Raw genomic sequence first — 17,906 nt, 5'->3', positions numbered from 1 at the left:
GGGGAGGGAAGGGGGAGGAGAAGAGGGAGCGGAGAAAGGGAGGGAGAGGGTAGGAAGGGCAGGGAGGGGAAGGGAAGCGGAGGGAAGGGGGAGTGGGGGGAAGTTCCCCATAGACATAGACAGGGTGAGAGCACAGGTGTATGTGGTGAGCACAAGGTGGCTGGCTGCCCAGGAGTCGGCAGGTGCAGGGCAGGTGCCCAGCTCCCGGGGATGGGGACCGCTGCTCCACTGGCCTGAGTACTCGCGTGGTGACCTGTCCCAGCTGAGCTGCCCGTACTAAGCCACACACGCAACAGCACACACAATGGTTTTGTCATTTCTTGTCTCATTTGTTTGCGAGGAAACAGCCCTAGGTGTCGCTAATACACAGGCGATCCGAGTGTGGGTCACTGTTTACACTGAAGATACTGATTGCCGTGAAAGACGCGCTGCCACGAACCTTTCCCGGAAGGCCCCCTCCCAACGCTCGCCCAGCCCGCTGGCCGAGTCCTGCAGCAGCTCCGGGCTGCTCTTTCCCGAGGTCTCTATGGGGTGTGACCAGAAACACAGTCCACGCCTCCGCCGAGCACCAGCCAACAGAAAGGCAGCTCGCACAAGCAGGCGCTGCGGCGGCGCCCAGCTCGGTCTCAGCTGAGGCGCCCGTGACCTCTGGCTCCTCCCCAAGGTCACACTGCCCACGAAAGGGAAATGTTTTGAAGTGGACATCGAGACAGCCACGACAGCACAACTAAGGACAAGGACGACTCCAGAGTGGCTGCAGAAAGTGGCAGAGGTGTGGGATGAGTGCGCCTGAACTGGGGCGGATCCAGAGGGCTGTTCATGGCAGTGCGTGTCTCATGGGAATAACTTCTTGAAAATCTAGACATCCACCATATCTCTGTCAAACTCTGACACGACCCATAGGCAGGATGCTTATTATGGGTAATGACCAGATTCCTTTCTGAGTACTTAGAGAACGTATGGTTTTGGGACTCATAGCTCATCATTAAAAAAATCTTTGTTTTTACTTTTTGTACTATGGCTTTAAATTATTTAAATACTTATAGGGATGTAGACCTTTTTTTTTTTTTTTTTTTTTTTTTTTTTTTTTAAGACAAGGTCTCATCCCTGAACTCAAGGCCTCCACCTTCAGCCCCTCCAGAGCTGGGATTAGAGCTTACGCCACACACACACACCCTCATGACTACTATATTTGCAACTGCTCTGATTCATCCACCCACTGGCTGTGCTGGGGGTCAAGCACCGCCAGGTTGTCCCGGGCACCTGATCACCGCCTGGCCCTAGAGCCCACCAGGCAGGAAACACGGGAGACAATTCCTCACTCCAGGGTCCAGGTGGAGATCTCTGTGCACTCCTCTGACCTGAAGGAATTCCTGTTTGTAGGCGTAACTATTCAGAAACAGTCCAAGATAGGCTCAGTACAAGCATCCCAGGAAACTGTTTTACACAACCCCAAATTGCATGCATGCATAACTCATTACCTTACTGTTGCTTCTTTTATTAACTTTGAAAAATCCCAGAAATTTTTTCTTTTCTTTATCTGTCTCATCGTTGCCAAGGGATGATTTCCTAAGCGGTTCTGGAAAAAAAGGAGCAAGTAAGTTACTTCTCAGCACCTGAAAGGAGGCTCGGTCGTTTCACTTTTTAAAAACACTGCAATAAATGAATCTTTTGCCCTTAAACTAGCAGGAATTCTTCTGAGCGGGAAAGCCTCCAGCTGTTGCTCTCACAGCCCCAACAGCTAGCTGCCTGAAAGCCTCCGGCACCGCAGGGAGCGGCAGGAATGCCTTACTCAGCCTCTATAGGGTGGAGGCCTCGTTTTCTCCGGGTGGACATTTCCATTTGGAGAATGAAAAACCAGATAAGCCCACGAGAGTCCAAGAGAAAGCTAATGCAAGCCAGGGCCTGGTGCTCTATGTGATCGCAGCTGCATTTAAGTATCCAGATGTGAGGGATTGCAATTATAATTTTACATCACCTGCTATATCCCGAAAACGCTGGCAGGACACAGCTCAGTACAAAGACCCTGGGCCATCCCTGCTACCACAAAATAAACAACGGTCAGGGGTGAGGTGCAGCTGTCGCAAGCTCTCCTGCTCGATTCTAGCACCTGGTGGGCCGGGCACAGAGGGCCCCATCTCTAGGCCTTGCCCTGGAACCGGCCTTGCTGGTTGCAGCCGCCGCTAGGGGGCAATGGTTTGCTCCCTGTTCCCTTCCTTCTCGCATTCTTTAGCTCTGTGCTCAGTCCTGCTCCCCTTCCTGGTTTCTCATCATCCACTCCTGGGCAGCAGGACCCGTGGCTTGGGCCCTGAGGGGACCTGGGAGAACCATGATCCCAGGGGTGTGGGAACCAGGAGTGGAAACCCAGGTGAGTCAGGGCTGTTTCCCCGGGAGACGCCAGGCGCCACACACGGCGCTGTCCCCCAGCCTCAGTTTCTCCTTCTGTGGGGGCATCCTGGATATTCTGAATCATCTGTCTGAACAAAGGCCACTCCAGGCCTTGGGCACTCACAGGTCCCCTCCTCTCCCAAGGCTGCAGCTGCACTGGGACCAGAAGGTGGAAAGAGCCATCCCCAAGGACAGACATGAAGCCAGCCCTCTGGCCCATCCATGGACAGTCGCAGTGGGGTTTCAACAAACTGCTGTCAGTACTTCAACCCGAACATAGTAACCACACATGAGCATCTCATGCAGGAGTTAGAGACCAGGCACCCATCAGCACGTTAGAGAGCACCAAGCCGGGAAAACTCTGCAACACAGGCACGCACACCCGCGGGCATGGTGAGGGAGGATCGCTCAGGCTGGGTGACGGCCAGGTTAGTGGGTCCACGCCACCTCACATCCAACCATGCAGCCGCAGGCACATGCACGCACGCGCACTTGTGAGTGAGCCGCAGCAGACCCTCTGCTACGGGGAAGAACTGCAAAGGGCAGCGCAGTGACAGCTCTATAGCAGGCGCCAGCTGGCCCCCGTCTGTGCCAGTGCGCTGGGGCTGCACTGACAGCATGCACACTGGGCATGGGTGTGGGTGTCCTGTCTGCGTGTAGGTGGGTGACACTGACACAGGGCCCACCTTCCTGCACACAGCTCACTGTACCAGGCATCAAATGCAGAACTAGGGTGGGAAGTTGAATCCTGCTTCTTTCCCCGAGCTGGGATTGCATGCGGGCACCACCTGGAGGTCCGCTGACCCAGAGATGCAGGTCTAGTGCAGACCCATGAAAGCTGGGGTACCATATTCTGGTGACACACGCTCCCAGCGTCTGGGGATGGATGGGGCCCCCACCTCAACCTGAGTAGTGGAGCTGCAGCAGGAGCCCTTCCAGCAGAGGTACAGCTATGCTGCTGGCCTGGGTGGGCTGGGGGAGGTCTCTGAGGTGTGGCTAATGCCACAGATGGGACCACGTGAGCACCAACAAGAGAAATCCATGGGGGCTCCAGACAAAACCCGCAGGGACACCGCTGTCCAGTCATAGCCGGAAGAGCAACTGCAGGTGGCCCTGCTCCAGAGGGTCGGAGGAGCGAGAGCTGATTGTATCTGGATTCACTCTAGTTTACCAAAATTAACTACTGAAAGAGCTTTTTAATTGACAAGAAGCTCTTTCATTTTTCAAAGTATCAAAATGATTAATCATTAAAATGATTTAGAAGGGTATGCCATAATCCCTGTGCTCTGAAAGGCTGAGGCAGGGGGATTACCAGTTCGAGCCCAGCCTGGATAATTTCAAACTTTAGACACACTGTGTCTCAAACAAGGATAATAATAATGGGGGCTGGGGATATGGCTCATGCAAAGCCCCGGGGCTCTGTCCCTACTGTCACAAAATAAAATAAAGATGATGAAATGATAAAGGTGAATACTGAGAGACAGAGGAGGCTGAAGGAAGCTGCAAAGGCCAAGCAGCCCAAACCATTTGCATCTCCAGCAGAAAGTGCAAACCGAGGCAGCGCAGCAGGAAGAGCGAGGGGCTCAGCTGGCTCTGGTCCCTGCGTGGTTCTGAGCCACCATCGCTAAAGACAGAGATGCGGGCAGGAAAGGGGCCACTGCTGCCCTGGCCCTGCCTGCCCTGCCCGCCCAGGGCCACAAGGCAGCTGCACCCTATGGAGTAAGGTCTGCCCAATGCACCTCCTCCAGGGGCAGCGCCGCCTTGTGCACCACCGGCCGCACAGCTCAGAAATTCAGTCATGCTGGGAACTTTAATGAATGTGGACAAAGCTGCTGGTAGCATACAAGGCTTCATGAAGCTTCTGGGGTGTGTGTGCATAGGTGATGGGCGGGGGTGCAAGTATGTGGATGGGTGGGTGGGGTGCGTGTACATGGCAGTGTGCATGGGTGTATGTACAGGGGTGTGCATGCATGTGTGTATGTGGGAGAGTGGGGTGCATGTGCATGGATGTATACAAGCATGGTTGTGTGCCCAGGTGTGTGTATATGGGGTGTGCATGTGCACATGCATGTGGGGGGTGTGCATGTGTGTATACCTTGAAGAGCTCATCAGAGCCCTGATATGTACGTGTATTCTCTCTTTCTGGAGTCCACACGTGGGGACAGCCGGCTCTCTCTACACAGCATGCGCATTCCATATGCACAAAGAATGCTAAGGCACAGGTGTCGGGGCACACACTGGGTCTGGAGTGGGTTAGCCTCGTGTCTACAGCAGGAAAGGTGAAACCTTGAGGCCGAGGCCCCAGGCTTGCCTGTGCTGGGCATGTGGTGCTGGGCGTGTGGAGCCTGCAGAGGTGAGGTGCCGGGGCTCCCCTTGCTCCCTTCTGCCCGACAACCAGGGCAGCAGCGCCATCTCCTTGGCCTCACCCCCTTCTCCAGGGCCTCATGTGGTAAAGCACAGCAGCACCAAGCAAGCAACCCTCCCCACAGTGCCGCAAGCGACACCCACAGCGCACAGGCCGGCACCAGGGCCCAGGCATGCACAGCGCAGCCTGAGACCACAGTACCTCGGCAGCTCAGGGATGGTGCAGACTGTGTTTTGGTCAGAACTGGAAAGGGCAGAAGGAGAGTGAGGGCTGCTTCGAGACCCGTGGCCACCACCCACCCTGCCCCTGGGTGGGACCTGTGTCTGTCCCCCTGCTGCCCCAGAGACTGATCTGTGGGCTGCAAGGTGACCGGCGCTAGAGGAGCCAGAGCCTGTGCAACTCTGACTTGACAGGAACAGCGTCTTCGGACCCAGAGGCAGCGCTGAGAACCGAGAAGAAACATTCAGAGAGCTCTGCACGTGGTTTCTGAGCAGTCAGAGCAGAAGGTCTCATTTCTCCTCATCTTTTCTCGTCCTTTACTTAAGAAAGCTCAAAAGGAGACAGAAGGCAACAGCCGCGCTCACAGCTGGGAGGAAAGAGGCGTCACGGAGAGCAGGAGGCGCGAACCCGAGCCGGCTTCCTTCCCTGCCCACTTCAGCCCTGGACACGCTCTGAGGTGCCCAGAGAGCACTGGAGGCCAGCGAGCTGCGCACGTTTGCACGTGCGTGGATGTGGGCAAGCGTCTGGGGGGGGCGCGTCCGCGGGGGGGGGGGGTTGCACAGTGGTGCCTGCGCAGGGCCTCACCTCTCCTGTTGTCCCACGCGTACAGCTCCTTTATCCCCAGCTCGCTGAGGGACTTGGACAGCTCCAGCTCCTCGCCGGCCGCACCGTCACGCAGCAGGACCACGTGCTCCGGGCTGACCTCGCACTTGGCGCAGATGAGCGGCAGGATGCTCCGCAGCGGCACGTCGGGGCTCACGCGCACCACCGCCTTCTGCGTGCGCAGGTAGTTCACCACCAGGCGCACGGACTTCTGCAAGGCACAGAGCGGCGCTCCCTGAGGGGCATCCCAGAGCCCAGCCTGGGGGGTGGGGAGCATGGCCCTTCTCCCCGGGGTGGCGCACCACGACCAGCAGGGTGCAGTCGCAGCCCCAGCTCAGCCGCCCTCATTTGTGAGGCAAGTCACTCTGCACAGGGTGACCAGCGGGAGCGCTCTGAAGCTGACACCCAACACATGTGCCGCCTCTCTGGACGGGCTGCGGCGCTTGCTAAGGGAAAACTGTTTGGATGTAATGTGAATGACTTCATTAAGAAAAACTAACTCTCACAAAACAAAGCACCACATTTTTAGGTCAAAATATCCACATAGGGATGTGGGTATTTACACCTGTATGTCTACATGAATACACACAGAGTACTCTATACGTGTATATAAAACACATACAGACAATACACACACACATATAATTTTTTCAGCAGTGGCGATTAAACCCAGAGTCCTCATGCTGAACCACTTCTTTCTCCCTTGTTTAGTTCTTTATGTTGACATGAGGCCTCACTAAGTCAGTAAGTTGCCCAGGCTGACCTTGAACTCATGATCCTCCTGCCTCAGCCTTCCAGACAGCTGGAATTACAAGTGTGTGTGCCCCCAGGAGCTGCCTGAATTTATATACACATGCTACACACATACATTTTAAGTTAGAAACACACCTATCTTTTGCAAGTACCAGACGTATACTAGGAAGAGAGACAACCAGTCTGTCTAGGGCTGGCCCCGCCTGCCAAGGACACGGGGTCCACCAGAACCCGCGGCGGTCCACGCCCCCAGGCTCCGTGGGTCAGCACTGCTGATGAGCGTGCCATGCCGCCGGGCAGCGGTGGACAGTTTTCTAGGGTTGCATCAAGAGTGACTGGGACAGGCCTCGGGCTCCCTTCCAGCCTGGGAGGGTGATTTGGTAGCCATGACAACCACAGAGTTTCTAAGGGAAGGTCCACGCCTGTCCCTGGGCCTGGCTTCTCTGAGGAGAACCACGCAATGGTGGCACAGGCTAGAAGGTGAAAGGAACTTAGCAGGAGGGAAGAGCGAGCCATTTCTGTGAACGCAGACTGTATGTGAACAATGACAAAGCACATCTGTGTTGGCCATGCTGTACAGGACACCACTTAGCGCCCGTTTATCACTGAAACACAGAAGCATGGGAGATAAGTGCCAGCCAAATTCTCATTTTAAAAAGCAGGACAGGGCTGGTGAGATGGCTCAGTGGTCTAAAGCACCTACTTGGAACAAGCTTAGCAAAGCACAGGGACCGCGGTTCAATCCCCCAGCACCACATGCCAGCCAGCCCTGCCCCCTGGTGGGCTGAGCTGGCCACACACACACACACACACACACACACACACACACACACATAAATAAATAAATAAAATTTTTTTAAAAATAAATAAATAAAAATAAAAATAAAAAGCAGGACGATTTAGCACAGCTTCCAGGAATCTAAGAGTGAAGCCCCACTTCTTTTAATGGCCCCAAAAGACCCGTCTCAGAGCTTCTCAGAAAGCACAAGGAGAAGGTGCAATTAGTTCTTGTCACCAAGAAGAAAGCTGAAGTAAAGCTGAAGTCGATGCGGCCCCTGGACACTGTGTCCACCGCTGCCCGGCGGCATCGCATGCTCATCAGCAGTGCTGACCCACGGAGCCTGGGGGCGTGGACCGCCGCGGGTTCTGGTGGACCCCGTGTCCTCGGCAGGCGGGGCCAGCCCTAGACAGACTGGTTGTCTCTCTTCCTAGTATACGTCTGGTACTTGCAAAAGATAGGTGTGTTTCTAACTTAAAATGTATGTGTGTAGCATGTGTATATAAATTCAGGCAGCTCCTGGGGGCACACACACTTGTAATTCCAGCTGTCTGGAAGGCTGAGGTACATGTTCCCCAAACACAACACCTAAATGTTTCTCACACCAAGTTTTCAGAAAGAAGCCCCCTTCTTTCTCTATCTCACTCTTGAACAGGAAGGTAAAATCCTATTCGGATGACCACTGCTTGCCGGGGCTGGCAGAAGTTCGGGCTGCTGGACCTGCTGGGGCACATACTGGCCAATTCATTTGAAGTCTGTGAAACTGGAAACGGCTGCTTCTGCATACCTGCCACGGCTCCGGGGCTCAAAGGCACCAGTGGCAGTGCTGCGGGCCACGCCCCCTCCCAGCGGAGGGGTGGCGGCTCTGCCCCGCACTCTCTGGTCTGCTATAGCGGAGTACACGGGCATATTCTGAAAGCTCCGGCTCAAGAGGCTAGTCTAAGCCTAAGCTTTCCCAGCCCACAGGAGCCACCGCCAGCCTGCCCACAGCCCCCTCCCACAGGGCACCACCCACTGGCCTCCTCAGGCAACTCACGGCGCCCACTGACCTCAGGCACCTTGCGGGGGCCGGGCTTCGCCTTCTCCTCTGGAACTTTCTCCTTCAGAAACACCGTGTGCACGTTCAAGGTCCCAACCAAGGTATTTGGCTTAAAACTCAGAGGCTGTTGGGTTTCTGAAGACCGGACCTCCAGCGCGTGGTGGGAAGGGTTCAGGTGGTTCTCGAGGCAGAGTTCCACCAGCAGATCCATCATCGCGTGGCTGGGAGGGAAAGACACACTGCGTCAGCGGGGCTGCGCACTCCCTTCTGCCCGACTCAGGACGCGCAGCTGCGTGAGAAGAGCAGACACGCTACGCAGCGAGACCACAGCAGCTCCTGGCGTCTTCTCACAATCGATCAGGAGGCACCTTGCTAACGTTCCCGGGCGGGTACAGGGCACTGCCAAAGGAGCGCGATCAGCCTGGCAGGGAAAAGCAGGTGACCCCACAGCACACTGAAACGATGCTCCTGTGGTCTTAGCACACATCTGCACAACACACTGGAAACAATGAGCCTTAAGCTGAAGGTCCCAGTCACTGTTCCCAACACTCCAGCTCCAGAAAACCAGGTGACATGGGAGAAAGAAGCTTCTAGACACACCCAAGCCCCTGAGGCTGAACCAAGGGAAACAGCACCAGGTTGGAAAGGGGGGGGGGGGCTGGCTCTCACCACGAAGAGCAGCCCGGAGCACACAGGGTCACAGAAAGTTCTACGAGGTATGAAAAGACTCGTGCCTTCGTGGTCAAGCTCTCATACAAAATGCAAACATTCCAAACATGGTTTGTGCAGGCAGCACCAAAGACAGGAGATGGCACAAGAGGAGAGAGCCACCAGCCCGCATCTCTGATGAACATGAACGCAAAGCTCTTCAGTAAAACAGCAGCAAGCCCAGCTCAGCAGCGACTGGGGAGTATTTGCCAAGCCCCACTGAGGGGGGCTCCACCCCCAGGAAGCAAAGATGCCTCAGCCTATGTAAATTAGCCAGTGTGAGGCATCTTGGGAACAACATGAACCGTGAAAATCCATCTAAATGTCTCAACTGATAGAGAAAAAGCATCCAATAAAAGTCAGCGTCCATTAATGATTTTTAAAATATCAGCTTGTCGGGATGGCCCAGGCCTGTAACCCAGCACTCTGGGAGGCTGCAGGCCGGAGGGGCACACATTTACAAATTCAAGCCCAGCCTGGGCGATTTAGTCAATTAGCAAGATCTTATCTCCAAATAAAAATTTAAAGAGGGCTGGGACTGCAGCTCAGGGCAAAGGCCTGGGTTTCATCCCCAGTGCCTGCCCCCAAATCCTGCAGTGTGCCATTTCTTACTCAACAGCTCCAATCGACGGCCACCAACCAACCATGTGTGGATGGACCTGGAGCAATGTGATGAGCTCCCTGCGCTCCAGGGAAACCCCAAGTAACACCCGTGCCCCCACCACCCCAGAAGCTGGAACTGCCCTGCATGGAGCATTTGGTGGAAGCTGAGCAGCGCGAGCTCACACGGCAGAGGTCGAGCCTCCTGCACAGCTCCTGACGGGAAGCAGCTTGACCTCACCTAGCGGCTGGCTGGAACAGAGCAGGGTGGGGCGTTCCGCACACACAGGGCCGGACGGACCGCCGGAAGGCCCTGCAGAGCAAGTCGACTTTGGGGCAGCGGGTGGGTGCTGAGGACTGAACTGCACCCACAGTCTCCATTTTTAAAGTGTTTTGAAACTGGATCATACTCAGTTGCTAAGTTACCCAGGCTGGGTTTGAACTTGTGATCCTCCTGCCACAGCCTCCCACAGCATCGGGATGACAGGCTCTGTGGCTGTTTTCCACATATGAAGTTCCTGACCAATAACCTCCCTTCTCCAATTTACTGTCAAGCTAGGGGAAGCAAACGCAAAGAAAGCCACCCCGGAGCAGACCCAGGTTCCCAGGCGCATGGGCCGGAGCAGACCCGGGTTCCCAGGCGCGTTGGCCGGAGAAGAGCGCAGAGCTGCACTGTATCAGCCCAGGGCATTGGGGGACCTGGGCTCCTCCTGGGCTGGAAGCGGTTCCTATGGGAACCTGGCAGGTCCTGGTCACCACCTCTAGCTGCACTAGTCCCCTGCGACATTTAGAATTAAAAACAAAAAACAAAAAGCACTGCGCGCCTGGGGCCTTGGGTTGGGTCCCCTGGACTCGGGGCGAGCTGTCAGTGTTCCCCCACTCCTGGCCAACACAGAAACCACCACGGCCCATGCTGTCCCCACTGGCCAGGTCTTCTGAGGCTCTGGAGCCGCTGGTGAAAGCCACTCAGGAAGAGGGGGCAGGACCAGAGGCCTGGGGGTTCTCCAGGTCCCTGTAGCTGGAACAAAGGGCTGGCAACCCCTCAGTGGGAGCCACGTGGTGCTGGGTGGCTCCCCACCCCCAGTCTGCAGCCTGCCAGGTGGAGACTGCCTTGCTGTGCCTCAGTCTCCCCATGGTGAAGACACGACAGCACCGCCTCAGTGAAGTCTGGCGTCTGCGGCTGAGCACGGCACCAGGCAGCTGCTAGGCAGGCCAGTCTGCTTGCTGTGCCATCCTGGCTTGGGTGAGGCACAGGAGTACATCACTGGCTCAGCCTCGCCAGTCTGGGTTTGGCTGGACGCCACCCTGGTCTCAGCAGACAAGGGCAGAGTCTCTCTCCATGATGCCTGGGGATGTAGGGACCCCCCCCACACACACACACACAAGGGATGATGCACCAGGAGAGCTGAGCCCCACAGGGAGAGGCAGGCAAGGCCGGAGGCCGCTAGGCCTGGACATCCCCCTGCCCTAGGGACGTCCCATAAGGACATCATCGTCAGGTGCTGCTGGGACAACTTGGGCACGTGCATGCGTGTGTCTGTGTCCCTCCTTCCGTGTCCTCCTTCAAGCCCAGCTTTAGCAGATGGCCGCAAGGGCCCGAGGCCCAGGCCCAGCGAGCAGGCGGCACCATGAGCACAGATCTCCCTCCGCACTCGCATTCCTGACCCTCTCTTCACCCAAGTTCACCTCTCCACTCCTCTTGTGTCCTAGGTGCTTGCCATTTAGAAGTGAAATTTAATTTGGGGCATTTGTTGTCGACCTCCGTCTTTAAATTTAAAGGCACAAAGAAATAAACATCTTTATTTTTCACAACATGAACTCAAAAAACTATCCAACTAGCTCCACATTTTCAGATCTCTGACCTATTAAGCTGAAAATTTTTTAAAGGAACATCTGCAGCAAACTTGTAAAAGTAGATAGAATTTCTGTATTTTTTCCTTTGAGAAACACTGCTTTCTAAATGTATACAGGCTTCAAGACCCATTTTTGCATCACTGAGTGACTCTGATGACCTTCATCTGTGCCTGCCTGAAACCCCAGCAAAGAGTGGGACCGAGGGGCAGAGCCCATGCTCCGGCGCCCTTCCCAGGCACAGGGAACACCTGGGCGGGGGCGGGGCCCAGGCTGCTCGGGGACCGCATCCCGGGGACACGGCTATCAGGAGGCCACACCCTGCACCTGTCAGGCCCGTGGGCAAGGGCTGTTCCTGCTGGCAGGATTCACGTTCCACCCAGGCTGTGTCTTGCCAGTGCACAGACATCTGGAGGTGACCACAACCAGCCACTTGGGGCAACAGGGTCATCCGTCTTAGGTTCTCCGTCCTTGTGTACAAGGACAAGTGACCAGCGAGGCTTTGGTCACTGTGAGGACCTTGTGCTTGCACAGGCAGAGCCAGGCCTGCACCCAGCCAGGGCCAAAAGGCACCAGGCCCCAGAAGCACACGGTGGCAGGGTAGGCTGCCGCTTCAGCCCCGCTTGGGCCCTGTTTCTGGCCTGTCTTACCAGCTCGCACGTGAGCCCGGCACAGGCCCTCCTCTGAGATCTGCTGGGCTCTGAGCGCCCAAGATGCACACAGCTTGCCCCGTGGAGGCTTCGCCGCTGCCACACAGCACTCTTCCCTGGCTCCAAGCGCAGGCCCATCCTCAACCTTGTGACCAGGGCTGGCCAGCAGGTACCCTGAGCTGCTAGAGGCACGGCCAGGATGGGAGAGAGACAAGTTCCACAGCAGCGCCAGGTTTGCAGGGCCAGGACCCTAGCAGGATCTCATGGGTAGCACACATGTGGCCCTGACCAGCAGGGGGCACCAGGAAGCCCAGAGCCATAGCATGGGGAACCACAGCCAGAGCTGGTCCTGCTTTGCAGACCTGGGTCCTGAGCAAGCCCAGTGACCATCAGCGGAAGGGTGTAGACGCAGGCACCGCCCAAGGGCCGGGAAGTCTGTCTAAGGCCTGGTGCTGCATCCCTGCAGGAGAGGGGGTCGCCTGTGGGTAAGGGGCACCTCACTGCACGCATCAGATTTGTACAGCTGCACATGGGCCACAGTGGAGCCCGGCGTGGCAGCACAGGCTGTGATCCCTGCACTCTGGGAGGCTGAGGCAGGAAGATCTCAAATCCTAGCCCAGCCCAGGTAAGTAAGTGACTTAGTGAGAATCTGTCTTAAAATAAAATTGGGGTGTAGGGCTGGGTATGCACATCCTGTACTAAGCCCACTGCCCCCCGTGACAGTGGTATGGGGTCCCCTGACCTGGAGATAGCACATGAGCCAAGACTGGAAGGCTGAGAAGACTGGACAGTCCATCTGCCCACAGGTTAGGTGGCAGGAGATGGTGCCACAGTCCAGCATCGAAGCACCCAGAACTGGCTCCCTCCCTGTGTCCTGACCATATCTGACCCACACCTCAGAGGACTGAGGGAATGCAGAGCCTTCTGCGTCGGGCCACCTGGATATCTAGAGTTCTTTCTGCGGGTTCCAGTGCCCCTAAGTCCCCAGACACGGTCCAGTCACCCACCGACACCACTCACATCCACGCTGCCTGCCCTCCAGGGTGGGCCAGCAATGAGGTCACCATCTGCCCAGCCTGTGTGTCTGGGAGCAGGAAGTGCGTGTATGTCCCCCAGCACCCCACTGCCATGCAGGGACAAGGCCCACGGTCGCGCGGTGGACACCTGCAGCATGCAGGCCACAACATCCCCTCGGCACGATCGCGTGGCCCAGTCCTGGAGACACTTGGCCTGGCCATCCCCCGCCCCGCCCCTCAGCTACTCAAAGCACCGTGGATGAGATCCTGCGCTGTCTCGGGGATCCTGCCCAAGGCTCCAGCTGCGTGACACCCTCCTCCCAGGCACCTCGGCCCATGGCAGAGGCTCCTCCAGTGAAGTGAGGGCCTGTGGCAGCCACCCGGTGCTGGACACCGCACACCTCTGCTGCAGAACAGCTCAAAGCCTTGCGGCTCAGCTCAGCTCGGAGACTCTCAAAAGGAATGAAACACTGTGGACTTGCTCCTCCAGCTGCGAGCGTCTGATCGCGAATGCATTTCGTCCGTGAGGAGCTCCTGTCTGGAGCCCATGCCTAGGCTGGCTGCTTCCCTGAGGGGAGCACGTTCTGCACTGGAGCACACTTCACAGGGAGGATAGGAAATGCGGGGAGGAGCTGCGAGCAGGGGCCTCCGCCCGCTCTTGAGCTCAGAATGCTGCACACAGAACCTGTTCCCCAAGCACAGGCCCTCGAGGAGCCTGGGACCCGCTCTGCCCCACTGGCTCAGGACCCTGACTCACTGGGGGTAAGAGGGGGCTGCCCAAACACTCAGGCGGCTCCTCGTCTCGGGAACCTCGCCGAGCTGCATGTTGGTGACTGCTGTTTCATCAGGGAAAAAAGAAGGTGCCTAAGGGGTATGCCTTAAGAAGCAGCTTCCAAAAGCCATTTTTCCTTCCCAGACAAGTAGTTTTGCCCCACATCTAGAAGAGTCACCTGATACTATGCTACTTTTTCTTTAGAAAAACACATGACCCAGAATTGGCTCATGTGCAGGAACGGTGCACAGGCCACAGTACATGTGCAGGCAGCACTTCTCACATTCGTGCATATTCTAGACCATTTTAAGACTGACATTGCCCACACCCTTCTTGGGTCCAAAGGAAAGATGTCAGGTGCTGGCCCCGGCTGGGCCTCGGGTGTCTTCCAGGACTGTGCCCACCTCAGGGTGAAGCCACAAGCAGGATCCCAGGCACTGCAGCGCAGCCCCTGCCGCCACGCTGGTGCTGCCACCCAAGAGGGCCACAGCCTCCTGAGCACAGGGGAGAGCGTGGTGTCCAAGGCCACCATGCCAACCTCGGCAGGCAGAGGCTGGCAGCAGCAGGGCTCCTCCCGCTTCCGCTCAGGTGGCCCATGAAGCGATTTACAAGGTACACACCCCATTTCTGGCTAGACCATCACCCAGGGCATGGCTCAGCAGGGCAGCTCTACCCAGAAAAGGCCCTGACACCCCTGTGGCCTTCGTGGGGTCAGCCCCAACGCGGGCACCCCGCGCACACTGTCCGGCTCTCTCCTTGCCCTTGCTCAGGTGTGGGGACCCTGGCGCAGGTGCTTACCTCGCATCCACCACACTCTGCTTCTCCAGCCCGCTGGGCAGGACCACCGTGACATCCAGGGTGCTGTTGCACAGCGCCTCCTGCTGGTGGGTCAGGTTCTGGCAGCAGCCAGCAGCCGGGTCGCGGGGCAGCCTGGGCTCTGCCGGCACACTGGAAAGGGCAGGCTTTCCAGGAGGCGGGGGAGCGCGGGCCTTCATCTTCCTCCTGCGAAGGATGGAGAGCAGCACCGGTGACCACAGGCACGCCTCTCTCGCGCCCCCAGCCCGCTCCCACGAGGCTCACGCACCCCACAGAAACAGCTGCCACGGTGCAGTCTTCTGAAAGCCAGCCCAGGCGGCTGGAGCAAACAGCTTCAGTGAGTCATTGCAGCAAGAGGTGCACTGCCGCTGCCCCCTCAAAACACCCCTCCTGGGGGCGTGCACGCTGCCAGCACCCTGATCCCAGGCTCCTGCGCTCTGGAATCCTCTTCCTGTGTCGTGAGGGGGCGCGATCAGAAAGGCGGTGGGTGCCACTGCACGCGCCGCTGGACCCTCTCCTATCTCACCAGGTCCGAGGCCTCCGGACCACGGAAGGGAAATGCTTTGAACTGATTCAGGGCCCCGCGGCAGGAACGGCAGGCGGGGAACCAAAGACCCTCGGGAAGGGGCAAGGACCGGGCGACCGTGTGCCGAGTCGCGCATGGTTTGAGGACTAACGGCAGCGCGTCTCTCACTGCAGTCAGGCTTCCATTTCTGCTTGCACACTCGCTGTATTTTGGGTTTCCCTGACAACAGCTCTCTGCGACGCTGAGTTCCTGGAGAAAGCACCCTCAAACCGGTCCCAGAGGAGCAGCTCCGGAGGGAGGCCTCCTTGGGGACGCGGTGGCCTCGCGCAGGCCAGCAGGTGGCGCCCTTTAGGAGTCCTCAGTCAGCTGGTTCGAGGGACCCAGAACTCAGGGATCCACAGCCCCGGATGCGCTGGGCCACCTCAGCCACCTCAGCCCACACGTCATCCAGGAGGTCCTCAGTTGGGCACCTAGGGACACAGCGGCCGCCCTGGGTCACGCTGGCCCACAGCTGGAGGGCAGGGCCCCTGGGTTTTAACCCGCTGGCCCTCACCTGGCCCGCCCCTGGCTACCTGGGTGGGAGAGTTTGCGTCCCTCCTGCCCAGGGCCCTGCTAATGAGGATTCTCGCATATTCTTGTCTCTTCTAGATTAGTATGTGAGGGCGAGGTATGCTACATTCTATGAGCTGTTTTATATAGAGACTGTGCAATACATAACATATATGCATTTCTGTATATACGTGTCTATATGCACACATGTACATGGAAAAATGTGTATACACACACAAGCATATTTCAAAGAGTACATGCATGCTTACTTTTGCATTTATATATAAGGACTCCATCTTACGCAGACCCTGGGTATTTCAGTACAACAGCAGCCCGGCACCTGCCGCTCGGCGGGAAGGACTGCGCTTCAAGCACCCAAGGACTGCTGATCCCAGGATACCTCATCAGCAGTCGCTGTGCGCAGCCTTGAAAGCATTCTGCACCCCGACATGTGGCTGTCAGGGCTCTGGAGCTCCCACGGCAACGTGGCGTCCTTCAGACACAGAAACCAGGTCCCCAGGGGCTCCCGAAGGGGAGGGCGGGCTCTCCCTCCTCCCCACCCACCCTGGCCGAGGTGTGAGCCGCAGTCACGGAGGTTCTCTCTAGAAGGCTGTGCTAAAGAAGTAAGTCCTTGGGGTGCTCCAGGATGCTCAAAGTCACTCATTCCTGCAGATCTCTGGTCGCTGGCAAACAGAGCTACCCAGCCAAGCAGTGGTAAGCACACCGGGGAGCTGGTCTAATCAGACATCAGTGACAGACGCTGTCAGCCAGTTCCAGTGCAGTGCTGTACTGGCACTGATTAAGTACGCTTAAGATTACGTAATGCAAGAGCAAAAATGCTCAAGACATTACTGAAAACTACAAAAGCTCCAAAACATTATGTGTTCAGGAAAATTCCATTTTTACTTTTATTTTATTTAATTTTTTATTGAGAAATAAATATAAATGAGACAATTTCAAAGCTGAATAAGACAGTTTCGATAATCAATACATTGTACATTGCTATCTTCTTAGTGGTTATCCATAGGACAAGAAGCAGACAGGATAGCCTGTCCAAATACTATTAGTACACCTCTTTCTTCTCATTGAATTAAGCGAAAGTAGCTGTATATCTATCTTAACTATTTTGTATATATGAATACAAAGTGATCTTTCTTTTGTATCCCCTTTTTTTGTTTAGTCCTGTCAGAGGTGAATATTCTATTGGCATCTAAATACTATAAGTGTTTGAATTCAACTAAACAATCTAACACTTGTTAGATTAGCAATATTCTATTGGCATCTAAATACTATAAGTGTTTGAATTCAACTAAACAATCTAACACTTGTTAGATTAGCAATATTCTATTGGCATCTAAATACTATAAGTGTTTGAATTCAGCTAAACAATCCAACACTGTCCAGCAGTCTATAATATTAGTGGGTTATCCCCAGAAGTTATTGACTTGAGCCTTTTACAGTTCATCGTATTAATATGTCTTTACTTTATATACCTTGTTTTTATACTTTTCTTCTGGGTGGTTAAGACCAAGATAAAGCAAGACCTCTATAGCACGAAATGCGACTTTTGTATCTGACAAGGTCAGTCAAGTCCCCTCAGATTTATCCCGTAGCCCTGTACCGCCCTTTGTAGATCCTTTGTGTCAACCATGAGCATGAGTCACAGCCATTGCTTGACCAATTTGCTCTCTGTGAAAGCCTGAGAGAATATTTTTTCTCTCCATGTGACTCTCCCCAGGCACACTATACATCATCGCTCACATTCCTCTGTGGCTGCACAATCTTCTTGATCAGAAAATCTGGAGCACAACTGAGTTACATGGTGTTACAGTACAGGTTCTCCTATGTCCCGAGTCTTCAATGACCTTGAAAGGCCAGGGCCAAAATGTTGGCTAACCTTGCAGCCCTTCCTTTTCTCCAATTTTGAACTGCTAACTTAGGTTGTTAACCCTCCAGAACAGAAGCTTATTATTAACCTGCAATACATGCAGTTCGGTTTACCCCATCTGTCTAAATATCAAACATCTTTGGCATATCATGGAACAGGTAGAAAATTCCAGTTTTAGAAAGAGGCCTATGTTGTAGCAACAGAACATGAAGCAGGCTGGAAGTCAGCAATTTTCTGTGACTATTTTTTAACCAATTCTGCAAGCTTGTATCTGATAATCTGAACAACTACTTTGAAGACAACAAATACGCAAAATAAGTCACTGTTGAATTTCTATCATTTTGTTGTTTCAAAAGTGAAATTCTGTATCATTTCTAAGGTTTTC

At 55.4% G+C, this 17,906-nt stretch overlaps 1 protein-coding gene across 1 annotated transcript in view; it reads right to left on the bottom strand.

Annotated features, from left to right (window-relative positions):
• The window catches only part of LOC101570637 (protein cordon-bleu), a 111,165-nt gene that overhangs the window by 41,530 nt on the left and 51,729 nt on the right, over positions 1–17,906 (bottom strand). The window contains exons 2-5 of the mRNA XM_023714324.1: positions 14,541–14,744; positions 8,156–8,366; positions 5,558–5,786; positions 1,482–1,579 (exon numbers count right to left, since the gene is read on the bottom strand). Coding sequence (XP_023570092.1) covers positions 1,482–1,579; positions 5,558–5,786; positions 8,156–8,366; positions 14,541–14,744 — 742 coding nt within the window. The remainder of the gene's footprint in view (positions 1–1,481; positions 1,580–5,557; positions 5,787–8,155; positions 8,367–14,540; positions 14,745–17,906) is intronic.

The sequence above is a fragment of the Octodon degus genome, unplaced genomic scaffold, assembly GCF_000260255.1.
Source record: "Octodon degus isolate 3935 unplaced genomic scaffold, OctDeg1.0 scaffold00035, whole genome shotgun sequence".
NCBI lineage: Eukaryota > Metazoa > Chordata > Mammalia > Rodentia > Octodontidae > Octodon > Octodon degus.
Note: the sequence above shows the minus strand (reverse complement) of the source record. Positions and strands in the feature narration are given on the sequence as shown.